General features: G+C 37.0%; 2 protein-coding genes and 1 long non-coding RNA gene across 5 annotated transcripts; 1 reads left to right on the plus strand and 2 right to left on the minus strand.

Moving 5' to 3' along the window:
- Positions 1 to 5: 5 nt before the first annotated feature.
- Positions 6 to 4,341, minus strand: LOC136779298 (uncharacterized). 3 transcript variants are annotated; one of them, XR_010823541.1, is made up of 5 exons: positions 1,625 to 4,341; positions 1,282 to 1,532; positions 1,104 to 1,210; positions 324 to 929; positions 6 to 248 (listed from the first exon to the last, which is right to left on the minus strand). It is a non-coding gene; the product is annotated as an uncharacterized lncRNA (long non-coding RNA). The 3 variants fall into 3 exon arrangements; XR_010823542.1 differs by having other exon boundaries at positions 453 to 929; positions 1,282 to 4,341; XR_010823540.1 differs by having other exon boundaries at positions 1,282 to 4,341.
- LOC136779297 (uncharacterized) lies at positions 3,739 to 4,462 on the plus strand. Its single transcript, XM_066736828.1, has 2 exons — positions 3,739 to 4,282; positions 4,337 to 4,462. Exons 1-2 carry the CDS (start codon positions 3,739 to 3,741, stop codon positions 4,420 to 4,422), a joined length of 630 nt encoding a protein of 209 aa, XP_066592925.1. The 3' UTR covers positions 4,423 to 4,462.
- A 234-nt stretch (positions 4,463 to 4,696) lies between these two features.
- On the minus strand, positions 4,697 to 6,036 carry LOC136779348 (dnaJ homolog subfamily C member 4-like). The gene is made up of 3 exons (XM_066736877.1): positions 5,890 to 6,036; positions 5,737 to 5,827; positions 4,697 to 5,616 (listed from the first exon to the last, which is right to left on the minus strand). Exons 1-3 carry the CDS (start codon positions 5,952 to 5,954, stop codon positions 5,080 to 5,082), a joined length of 693 nt encoding a protein of 230 aa, XP_066592974.1. The 5' UTR covers positions 5,955 to 6,036; the 3' UTR covers positions 4,697 to 5,079.
- Between the last annotated feature and the right edge of the window lie 6,289 nt (positions 6,037 to 12,325).

Below are 12,325 nucleotides of genomic sequence, written 5' to 3' on the forward strand. Positions count from 1 at the left end.
TCCTTGAAACCCTGGTGTATCACGAATAGAATTGGGATTAAATAAAGAAAAGATTGTGAGGGAACAAGTGCTTTGGAATTATTTATTCAATCCACTGTACAAGTTCTCCACAAAGTGGTGAACCCAACATTATCCACCCGAATTACGATTCTACGGCTGACTCGTGAATTCTAGAGCTCTTCTCTACCTCCTAGGAACTTGGAAATCGGAGCGCATCCTAATCATGATACTGGAGCATTCATCGCCGCCTAGTGAAACAAGAGGAAATTTAATAATGGACCTGGTTGATGAGCCATTTCGGATAAATGAAAGGGACAATGAACCATTAAGACCGTCACGTGGTGAGAACAGTTTTCCCGTCAACGCATCCGTCCATGAAACCGAAGCGTTGACTTCAATCACTAGGCCCATGGGGAATGGAGACATCAACGCCGTGCGGAGACAGCAATTACCTGCGTTTATGGCAGAAGCTCCTGATATATCGTTTCTTCTCAACGAGGCAGAATTCTCTGCAGGGAAGATTCGAAGCGACGAAACCAAGTATTTGATAGTGCTCAGGTAGCCGGATGCAGGAACGCTGCGCAACCTCACCGACGTCCTACGACAATCTCCTGAAAAAAGGAGATATGAAAATCTAAAAAATATGATTTTGAGTCGATTCGTGGAGCCAAGGTCCAAGCAAGTGGACAATCTCCTCAAAAACATAGTTTTAGGGGACAAAAAGCCCTCTCAACTGCTGCGCGAAATGCGCGATCTAGCTAAGGGAGATATCGGAGTAGATATCTTGTGCCAGCTGTGGCTGGAACGCTTGCCGGCTCACATCAGACCGCATCTCCTCACTTCTAGCAACCTCGGCCTTGATGGAGTTGCGGAATTGGCAGACAGGCTCCGTGATGTCTTCAGCTCAACCTACACCGTAGCAGCAACACCTATAACGATAGGAGGATAGAAAATCGGTTTGATGATATGCATGCGCTGATCATAAACTGCATGCAGGAGATAAAAGAGCTTGGGCTCCCACACAAAACGACCGATGCCGGTGGTGTAAAGCCGAGGCATCGATCGAGATCCAAGACGCCGAGAAGAGTAAGCTCTACTATTACCATGAACGTTTTGGTAAGCAGGCCCAAAAATGTACAGAGCTCTGTCTCTGCTCCACTAATCCTTCCACCAGCGGTCGGAAAACTAGAATGGCTGTTGTCCCTGAAAACTAAAGATGACAACAACATTAATACATTAGACTATGAAACGCGTCTACACATATATGATAGGAAAACTCACCAAAGTTTCCTTGTGGATTCAAGAGATCAGTGATATCGATAACCCCAGTAGGAACGTCGAGAAGAACTTCATTCCGACAAGCCCTGATGCTTTTCGCAGCGAACTCAACGCCTATTCACACAAATGGGAGCCTGGACAAGGAGCTGGACTTGGGTCTACGAAAAAGCCTGAAGTGGACATTTATTATGGCAGAAATCCCAACAGCAATATTGGGAGCAGATTTTCTCACCCATTATGGCCTGTTGATCGACCTGAAACACAAGAGGTTAATTGACTCCATAACAGGGCTAACTACAAAGGGAGAAGTGCTGGAGGCTAGTTTAATTAACATCTCTGCAGTTACCCAGTCAATTCAGTACCATGATCTTCTTGCTAACTATGTAGAGATCACTGAGCCTTTCCTAAGGCCTAGCCAGATGGATATGAGGTTTGCACACCAAATAACCACAACTGATCCTCCCATCTTTGAGAGATTCAAGAAAATCTCAGGAGACAAGGCAGCCGCAGCAAGGCTGGAAATTAACAAACTCCTGGACATTGGAGTTCTGAGGCCATCACATAGTCTTTGGGCAAGCCCCATTCACCTAGTGCCAAAAAAAGATGGAAGCTTAAGAATGTGTGGTGATTACAGAAGATTGAATTCAGTGAACTGTGCCTGATAGATACTCACCACCATTAATACAGGATCTGTTCACTGTGTTGCATGGGAAGAAAGTGTTCACAACATTGGACCTGGCCAAGGCATACTACCAGATTCCCATGGCTCAACCAGACATACCAAAGACTGCAATCAACACTCCATGGGGACTCTACGAGTACGTAGTGATGCCATTTGGGCTTAAAAATGCCACTCAGACTTCCCAGTGGTTCATCAACCACATCTTTAGAGGACTGGACTTTGTGTTCTGCTACATGGATGACATCCTGGTTATGTCAGTCAACGAACAGGAGCACCAGCAGCACCTTACTGCAGTGTTTGATATCCGAAAGAAGCACAGTATGTCAGTGAACTTAAGTAAGTGCAGGTTAGGATATAAGGAAATCGATTACCTGGGATTCCGGATCAGTGAGAGTGGCTACTCACCATCCATTGACAAAGTGGATAAAATATTGAACTACCTAAAGCCCAGCAACATTATGGAGATGAGGCGATTCCTGGGGATGTTGAATTATTATAGAGGATCACTACCACGTGCTGCTCATCTTCAAGCCCACCTAAACCAATTTTTGAAGTCCTCCAAGAAAAATGACAGGACCCCAATAAATTGGTCCAAGGTAACTGAAGAAGCCTTCGAGAAATGCAAACAAGCCTTAGCTCAACAAACACTCTTGAAGTATCCCACTTCCAAAGCAGACCTTCGGCTTTCCTGTGATGCCTCCACGACAGCGTATAGGAGCATCTCTTGAGCAAGAAGAAGACGACACATGGCACCCACCAGGTTTCTTCTCCAGGAAATTGAGCAGCACAGAGAACAACAGTACTCCACATATGACAGGGAGCTACTTGCCATATTCGTGGCCACTAAGTATTTTGAGTACCTTCTATATAGAAGGTAGGCACTTAGTCATTTTCACAGATCACAAACCACTGGTTCACGAATTTGGGCAGAAGCAGCACAAAGTCTCAGATTGTCAATTAAGACAGCTGGAGTACATCTCCACACTCTCCACAGACATAAAATATGTGAAAGAAGAAGAAAACCAAGTTGCTGATGTACTATCCAGAATAAACACTATCCAGATGTCCACTACACTTAAACCACTTGACATCCAGAGAGCACAGGAAGAAGATCCAGAGTTGGAACATCTGCTGAGAAATCCAACCTCACTCAACCTACAAAAGATAAGAGTGGAGCCTGAAATTGACATATATTGCAACGTGGATGGAAATAGGTTTAAGCCATATTTACCAAGCAGACTCAGACAAACAGCCTTCAGAATAGTTCATCATCCAGCTCATGCCAGCATTCGTGCCACTTCAAAATGTTGAAGGAAAGATTTGTCTGGCCAAAGATTGGAAGTCATGCAGCAAGTTGGGTTCGGGAGTGCATAAGCTGTCAAAGGGCAAAGACACACAAGCACAACAAATTGGTACCTCAGCACATCAACATACCTGATTGTAGATTCAACCACGTTCACTTGAACATCATTATTCTTCCTAAGGTTGGTAATTATCAATATTGCCTCACAATTAGCGATAGGTTCTCCAGATGGCCAAAGGCGATCCCGCTCAAGGAAATGACTGCAGAAATGGTAACACAGGCTTTCTTCACTAACTGGGTACCACGCTTTGGCACTCCACTCACACTCAGCACTGACCAAGGAACACAGTTTGAGTCAGCATTATTCTTATTACTGGCACAAGCAATTGGAACCAAGCGAATAAGGACCACAATATACCATCCACAATCAAATGGCTTGGTAGAGAGGTAGCATTGTACACTGAAGGCAGTATTGATGTGTTCTACAAAACCTTGGTTTGAAGCTCTCCCAGTGGTACCCTTGGGACTCCGAACTTCCTTCAAAGAGGACCTCCAGGCGATTCCAGCAGAAATGTTGTATGGCACAACATTAAGGATTCCGGGAGACTTCTTTGTGTCGTCGGACCAACCTGCAGATCCACAAATCTACGTTGACAGGCATCGGGAATTAATGAGAGCTCTTCGCCCAATAGCAACTGCCCACCACAATAAGGCCAGACCTTTTATATTAAAAGATATCAATACCTGTACTCACGTTTTTCTCAGGAATGATGCTGTCAAGCGACCTTTGGAACCGCCGTATGATGGGACATTAAAGGTGGTAGAAACAAACTCAGACAGAGTTTACTCAATCCTCATCAATGGAGTTAAGAAGACAGTCTCGATTGAAAGGCTGAAACCGGCTTACTTCAACAAAGAGGATCATGAAAACGAACGGACGAACCAGCACGAGGAAACACTTCAATCAACAATAGATCCGCCGAAAAGAACATATAAAAAGGTTCAAGTAAAACTCCCAGGTGAACAATGAATTTAAAAATGACAGCTGAATTGCTGAATATGTGTTTTTCTAGGGGGGGTACTTGTGGTGGAATTGAAAAGCAATACAGTGGACATCGCCATGACACGAAATGCTACCATCATAAAAGTGACAACTTAGACTGCGTTCATAGGTTGGCGAAACTGATCACGTATGTACGTATAGTAACATACAGCGCCAGTGAACTCGCACCAATAACATGTATATGTGTATATAGCAACCCTACATGATGTAACATTCTATATAAACGGGGTAAAATAGTCTCTCTCTTATCCCTTAACACTGATAGACCTTAGTAATTGGTCCTGGTACCCGAGTCCTTGAAACCCTGGTGTATCAAGAGTAGAATTGGGATTAAATGAAGAAAAGATTGTGAAGGAACAAGTGCTTTGGAGTCATTTATTCAACCCACTGTACAAGTTCTCCACACTTTCTCCACAAATTTCCTTTCCGCTCTTATCACCTTCCCGCCTTTTCAACCTAACCTCACTATCTTTTATATCTTTCTCCGCTTCTTTTCTTTCTTTATCCCTTTCTCCCTTGCCTTCTTTATTTCTCCCTTTATTCCTCCCTCTCTGTTCTTCCTACTCCACTAATTTTCTTCTCCCTCTCTATCCCACTAATCTCTTATCTCCTTTATTTCCTCAGCTGCCTTTGACAGCACACTCGTCTTCAACACACCGAAAACGAAAGTCTAGTTTACAGCATTTATTACTCATTAGAATCTTTTTCATACTATATAATATGATTTTAAGATTCATGAAATTAACAAATATTTTACTTTGCTTTGCTATTTGACTCATTCATTTCATTTACTATATACTCATAGTTTTCAATTTCTGATCTAGTTTTGACTTTTTCTCGTAATGCATTATATTCCATACTATTTTTCATTTGTTTCCTTTTCATTGAATTAAATTGTAAGCTTGATAAAAAGATTGTATGAAAACTAATAGCTCCAAATACAATTAGAATTAAAAAAACATGTGTACGAAAAGCTTCCTCTGGAGTCTCAGGCCTTCGTCGAAAATTCTTTTCGTATTCTGCACGTGCTCTTTCATAAGCCTCGCGCCTCTCCCTCCTGATTTTTTCATACGTCTGGTAATCTTGTCTTTCACGAGAAAACTCTTGATAGGTTGGATATCGAAATGGTCCTCTACTAGGAGTAGGTCTATGAGTATAATAACTTTTTGACGTATCTCTCAGCCCAGAATCATATTGTTGTCTGCTTGAATGTTTGCTGAGAACTGTATATGCTTCATTAATTTTGACAAATTCTGAATGACTATCCAAATGAGTTTTATCCGGGTGTTTCTATAACCATTATACAAACTTTATATTATGTTTTCAATTGATGATTGTACAAAGTACATAAAATGTGAAATTATGATAGAGAATTTATATTTTACAAAAATAATATTAAAATCAACTCACTTGCTTCGATAATTTTATAAAAGCATCTCTTATTTGTTTCTGTGTTGCATTTTGTGATACATTCAAAACTTCATAATAATTAGGCAGATTTCTTGAAAAAAGTGTTTTAGGTTAAGCATTTTTAGTTTGCATAAAAATGAAAGCGATTCTTACTTTGTATAGTGTCGTATTAACAAAAACAACAATTCTGAGCTATTCGCACGAAGAATTTGTGACATTTTTAAACATTTAAATAAATATTTGCTTAAAATTTATATAGTGTCATAACATGTTTAATACAATAACACCATACCAAACCAAATCGCCACCAATCGCCACTGGGCGCGCTGCCTATTCACTATGTGCAGCAGTGTTGCCAACTCCGCCTTTTTGAATTATGCTAATGATCGCCACCAGAGATGAAACGGGAGATTGCTCATGCGAGGTTCCGAGGCAATCCCTACCGGTAGGCGGCGCTGGTGTTGGCAAACGCGTGTCTCAGGTCCATCTAACCCCTAACGCCATCTATCGGAAGAGACCACGAAGCACGAGCGTTAAGCTTAGAATAGGGTAAAACATATATGCATTGTTGCCAGAAAGCGGAATAAAGAGAGAGCAGAGATATTTTCTCGGACCTCTCTGTCTTTCTCGCTGTTAGCTTCTAGCAGAAGAGTCGAGGCAAAATCTTTCCGTTTCGCTTTGCCGAAAATCTACCAATATTCGATGTCATTTACATTTGCAGGCCAATGCCTTTATACATGATTTTTTCAGCATATTTATTTATCAGCATTGACTTATTTAAATCAATAATAAATTAAGGAAATGCGTATTTGATATATAATAATTATTTTAACTATAATTTCATCGTTATATTTCGCTTATTTCCGTAAAATCTGAATTTCTTTAGTTTATTATTGATTATTGTAAGTCAATGGCCATTAAAAAAAATTTAATCTTAAAAAAAAAAAAGAAAAGTACCTTTCAGGAATCGAACCCGGACCCACAAATCGCCACGCGATTACCTTACCGCCTAGACCACGAGGCTTCTTCAGTGCACCGTAAACAGATAGTCTTTTTAAGGGCTTGAAATCTTCTTTTAAACCATATAAATAAACGAGCAACCGACAGCTTTATTCATTATTATTCTGTCATAATGGTAAACAAATTAAGGAATAATTATATTTTGAATAGTTTTCAAAAGCTTTTCCAATAACCAAGAACGGAAACTGCGAGCGTTGATTATTTATCTTCGTTCTTGGCTATTGGAAAAGTTTTTGAAAACTATTCAAAATATAATTATTCCTTAATTTGTGTACCATTATGACAGAATAATAATGAATAAAGCTGTCGGTTGCTCGTTTATTTATATGGTTTAAAAGAAGATTTCAAGCCCTTAAAAAGACTATCTGTTTACGGTGCACTGAAGAAGCCTCGTGGTCTAGGCGGTAAGGTAATCGCGTGGCGATTTGTGGGTCCGGGTTCGATTCCTGAACGGTACTTTTCTTTTTTTTTTTTAAGATTAAATTTTTTTTAATGGCCATTGACTTACAATAATCAATAATAAACTAAAGAAATTCAGATTTTACGGAAATAAGCGAAATATAACGATGAAATTATAGTTAAAATAATTATTATATATCAAATACGCATTTCCTTAATTTATTATTGATTTAAATAAGTCAATGCTGATAAATAAATATGCTGAAAAAATCATGTATAAAGGCATTGGCCTGCAAATGTAAATGACATCGAATATTGGTAGATTTTCGGCAAAGCGAAACGGAAAGATTTTGCCTCGACTCTTCTGCTAGAAGCTAACAGCGACAAAGACAGAGAGGTCCGAGAAAATATCTCTGCTCTCTCTTTATTCCGCTTTCTGGCAACAATGCATATATGTTTTACCCTATTCTAAGCTTAACGCTCGTGCTTCGTGGTCTCTTCCGATAGATGGCGTTAGGGGTTAGATGGACCATGGACCTGAGACACGCGTTTGCCAACACCAGCGCCGCCTACCGGTAGGGATTGCCTCGGGACCTCGTGAGCAATCTCCCGTTTCATCTCTGATTGTACGTCCCTGTGAAAATGTGCAGGAGCTCCATCGTGCGAAAAGATATGATCTTTCAGTACGATGGAGCTCCTGCACATTTTCACAGGGACGTACGTCAAACATTAGATGCGCGATTTCCGCATAGGTGGATGGGTCGTGGCAGGGACTGGACACTCAAGCCTCGAAGGCTCGAATTATTTATACCGAAAGCAATTCTTGGCCAACTAAAAAAAGTGAAAATTGAGGAAAATACAGTATTTAAGTTGGTAGCAGTGCTTGATGCGTTGGGTGAAAAATGGTCACGTTAGGTTAGTAAGGACGATATCTTGTTACTTGACTATAGCATAATACACTATAGGAATATTACCAAATTTCGTTTAATTTAGTTGTATTAAACGTAATGAATAAAATTATTTGAGACAAAATGGTATCTATAATGAACAGTAAAAAATATAATTAAAGTAACAAAATAATTAAAAATCCAATGCTTTTAGTTTGATGCGATAATATGGTGAAAGCAGCCAGCTTTAATGAAAACTGAATACCAAAGTATTATAAGAACCGAAAATCGTTTAAATGAATTGCAACTAACTATTCTACATATCATAAATTTATATAAATGATTACAATAAAAGAATATATAAAATATTTTAAAGGTTGTCCTTTAATGTTATTACTCCGATTAAACGTTCTAATTGAAACATGGGGCATTCCTCATCAAATCACGGAGCTCAGAAACAAACTACTTTTTATTTTCTTGAAAATTGTTTACTGTGTAGAACTTTTTGATATAAACTTCAGTGTAAATTTGTAGAATTTTTCATTAATTCTAAAAAAACTTGTGAATTGTTGAAAATTCAACGCTTTAACGATTCCGAGGTTTTAAATGTTTATATTTAAAAGAAGAAGTAAGATATTTCAATGTTCGGCATGCCAATTTCCTCATCTTGAATTGAATTTTATTGTAAAAAAATATGAAATAATAATTTCCCTATTATCTATTTATTTTACATCGAATCAAAGTAAAATTTTTAGTTTTTCAAAGTGAAGATCATTTTTCATTTTTTTTTTAATTCTCAGATAAAAAACAATTTTTAAGGCCACTATAATCATGGAACAATCTTCGGTTCTTTTGTTTACGTCAAAATAAGAAGAAAATATTTTTTTTTTAGGGTGATGATTTGTAATTAAAAGAAATATGATACTTTCTTCTTCATTTTAAGCATAACAAAAGAACCGAAAATTGTTCCATAGTTGCATTGGCATTAAGAATCGTGTTTTTATCATAGCAATTTTGATTGATATATCTAAGTATGTAAAACAGACATCGCTATGAACACAATATTTTTTTAAACGTTTAATCAAGTACTATTTGGAAAAATATAGAGTTGCGCAGCATAATTAATGCTGGTAACATTGTAGATTAATCAACATACCCAAACACATTTTTTTTACATCTGAAAATAAGTATTATATTAAAAAAGCTATTATAAGAAATTTTATTTTTTTCTGTTTTTAAAAATCTTACTGTTTTATCAGATAGAGCAGTTTGCTGTGTGCATCATTGGAAGATCAAAATGACTCGGTAATAGATTTTCAAGTAAGGCCATAGTCTTCTCGGGAAATTTCAATCTAAATTGAGAGGTTGAGGGATCCCTTTAAGAATAAATAAGCCTTTTTTCCTTTTCTGAAGGGACAAGCCAAAAAATTAAAAATAATTTTTTGTTAATGCTGTAGATTATTATTCAGTCTTTGCACGCTCTTAGGTATGAAAAGATTTCAAAGATAAATTAGTATATGCTTATGTTTTTCTCTTCACTTTATTACGATTTGCTTGGTGAATTGTAAAATATTTCTTTTTGGTGACCATATCAACTTATAGTCACTATAAACTAGAATCAGATCTAGCAATTGGTTAATTTTACTGGCTAGTCCATTTAGGCAGACACTATGCAAAAAGGCAAAAACTGTGGACAATCTACGACATAAAGAAAAAATGATTTTTAATTTTGTGGCTTGTCCCTTCATAAAATGAAAAAATGGCTAATTCATTCTTAAAGGGATCTCTCAAGTTCTGCACTCTCTTAGATTGAAATTTCTTGTGGACTATGGCCTTACTTGAGAATCCATTTTCGAGTCATTTTGATCTTGCAATGATGCAGCAAACTGTTCTATCTGATAAAACATTGAGACCTCCAAAAACAGAAAAACATACAATTTCTTATAAGAGCTTTTATAATAAAATACTTATGTTTTGACTACCTTAGAGCAGTTCATATGCCGCGCCACTAAAAAGATAAAGCGACTTGAAAATTAATCTACGAATAACGCCGTATTATTCTCCAGATTTTTCAACCAAATGGGCGCTATCGAGGATCGTTTTAAAAATAGGCAGAAAATGAATTTCATCAGCATCAGGATCAGGAATGTAAAACATTAGGAGATAATATTAATAATCGGCGTAGTTGCGTGCGTGTGTGTATATGCGTGTACGACAATACTGATCGGCGGAGAAGTACAAATTTCTTTTTTTTGAAGGGGAACTGTCAACGAAAGTGAAATGAAAGTAATTTTTCCGTTGAATCAAATCCCTGATTTATCGGTTTAAAATTGATTTATCTCAGCAATGATGCTTTTCTGGACCTTATAGTACAGGACTTTTGGACTTAGTTTATGCTCAAGAATATATGGTTAAAATTAAAAGCATCATTGCTGATACATCCTGTATATTGACTCGAAGATGGTAAGTACTTCCTGACGCTATATTGTACCTGAAATATTTATTTTATACTTCGAATTAGTATTATGCTTTTCCGTTAGCTTACGAAATATTTAGGGGAGAGTGGGGCAAAATGATCACTCGGGGTAAAATGATCCCTGAGGGTTTTATAGAAACTATTGATACTATTCGTTTAAACATTAATCAATATTAAAATATAAACTTCTAAATACACAATAATATAATATTGTAATGTCTATTTTTAATATGTAAAAAATTGTTAGCGGCATTTATGTTTTTCATCATTTTTCTGTAAGATAAGCGATTTTTGAATCATATAGGAAATAAATGTGGGGATACTTTTCAAATCGCAAAATTGGGTAAATCGTAATAGGTATTAACTTTTATTTCCTCTTAAAATTAATTTAAAATCGGCTTTGGTAAAATTTTAAGATTCGATGAAAGATGCGCAGCTCATTTTGGGCAAAACGATCCCAGTGGATTCATTTGTAAGAAGCAGCCGATGCTCAAAAAGTAGTAACGATGATGACAACGAATGTATTTTTCATACAACAAATAGTTTAAAAACGAGACTTATTGAGAAGATTGGATTCAGTGTACTTTTTTCACGCTTTTTGCGCTTTAAGCGATTATTATACTTGAATAACACGTTTTCTTTTCATAAAATTCAGAATGTTAGCACTAAAATATGCTTTCTACTTTTTTATAGAAAGTATTATAGCTTTTGTCTATCGAATCTATTAATATAAATTCATTATTTTAAATTATTCGGCATGGGATCATTTTGCCCCACTCTCACCTACAAGTTAATTTTTGTCTATTTTTCACCCTTCGACGGCGATATTTTCAATAATTTTGCGTGTTGAACGTCAAACATATAGCAAAAATTATATGTATATAGGTGCTAGCTAATAAATGGTAAATATAAGAAATAAAATATTTTTTCTCATAAATTGTTATAAATTTAAAAAATGTATTCTATTTGATTTTTTTACATTCAATATAATTGTTTAAATTTTTTGTAACATTAATTTTTAATGTATATATATAAATACTTAGAAGACTGGGTCCGATAAGACTGATAGATTATTTTTAAACTTTACCTAAATTGACCGTAATTAATAAGAATTAATCAAACAGCTTAATCAAATTATTGAATGATTTGATACTATAGTAAAAAAATATATCAAAGAATGCCTGAAAATACAAGAGTAAATAAAAATATTATTCAAATGCTCATCAAATTCTAAAGAAGCGCAATAACGCCATCTACGCAGTGCTGCCAATTATATTGCTCAGGATTTTAGGTTGGCTAAAGATTGCCTTCGAGCCTAGGGTGACAAATAAGAAAGGGTGGGGGTAGCTGAGTGTCCTACCCCTGGGTCGTGGTAGCCCAATCACCTGGCCAGCTCGATCACCAGATTTGACTCCTCTGGATTACTTTTTGTGTGGTCACATTAAGAATTTAGTGGAAAATCGGCATGAGGGTACAGAAATGGAAGTTCGTGAAGCAATTATTGCGGCTTTCAGCACACTTACGCCGGACATGGTGTCCCGAGCAACGCGCGATATTGCTCGAAGAGCCGAACTCTGTATTCAAAGCAGGGGGAGGCATTTCGAGCAACTATAGTAAACAAATGTCTGGTGGATTAGGCCTACCGGGGAAACCACCAACACTCATAAAAAATTCTCAATTCATTAACAGGTATTTACTACAATAATAAATTAAATTTATTATTGTAATAAATAGCTGCTAATGAATTGAAAAAGTCTTCTGAGCGTACAAAAAAAACGTACCTTGCTATCTACCGCAAGGTGGTGAG

The sequence above is a fragment of the Prorops nasuta genome, unplaced genomic scaffold, assembly GCF_024137725.1.
Source record: "Prorops nasuta isolate Cenicafe-Biocafe unplaced genomic scaffold, Cenicafe_Pnas_1.2 PNAS00016, whole genome shotgun sequence".
Classification (NCBI taxonomy): Eukaryota; Metazoa; Arthropoda; class Insecta; order Hymenoptera; family Bethylidae; genus Prorops; species Prorops nasuta.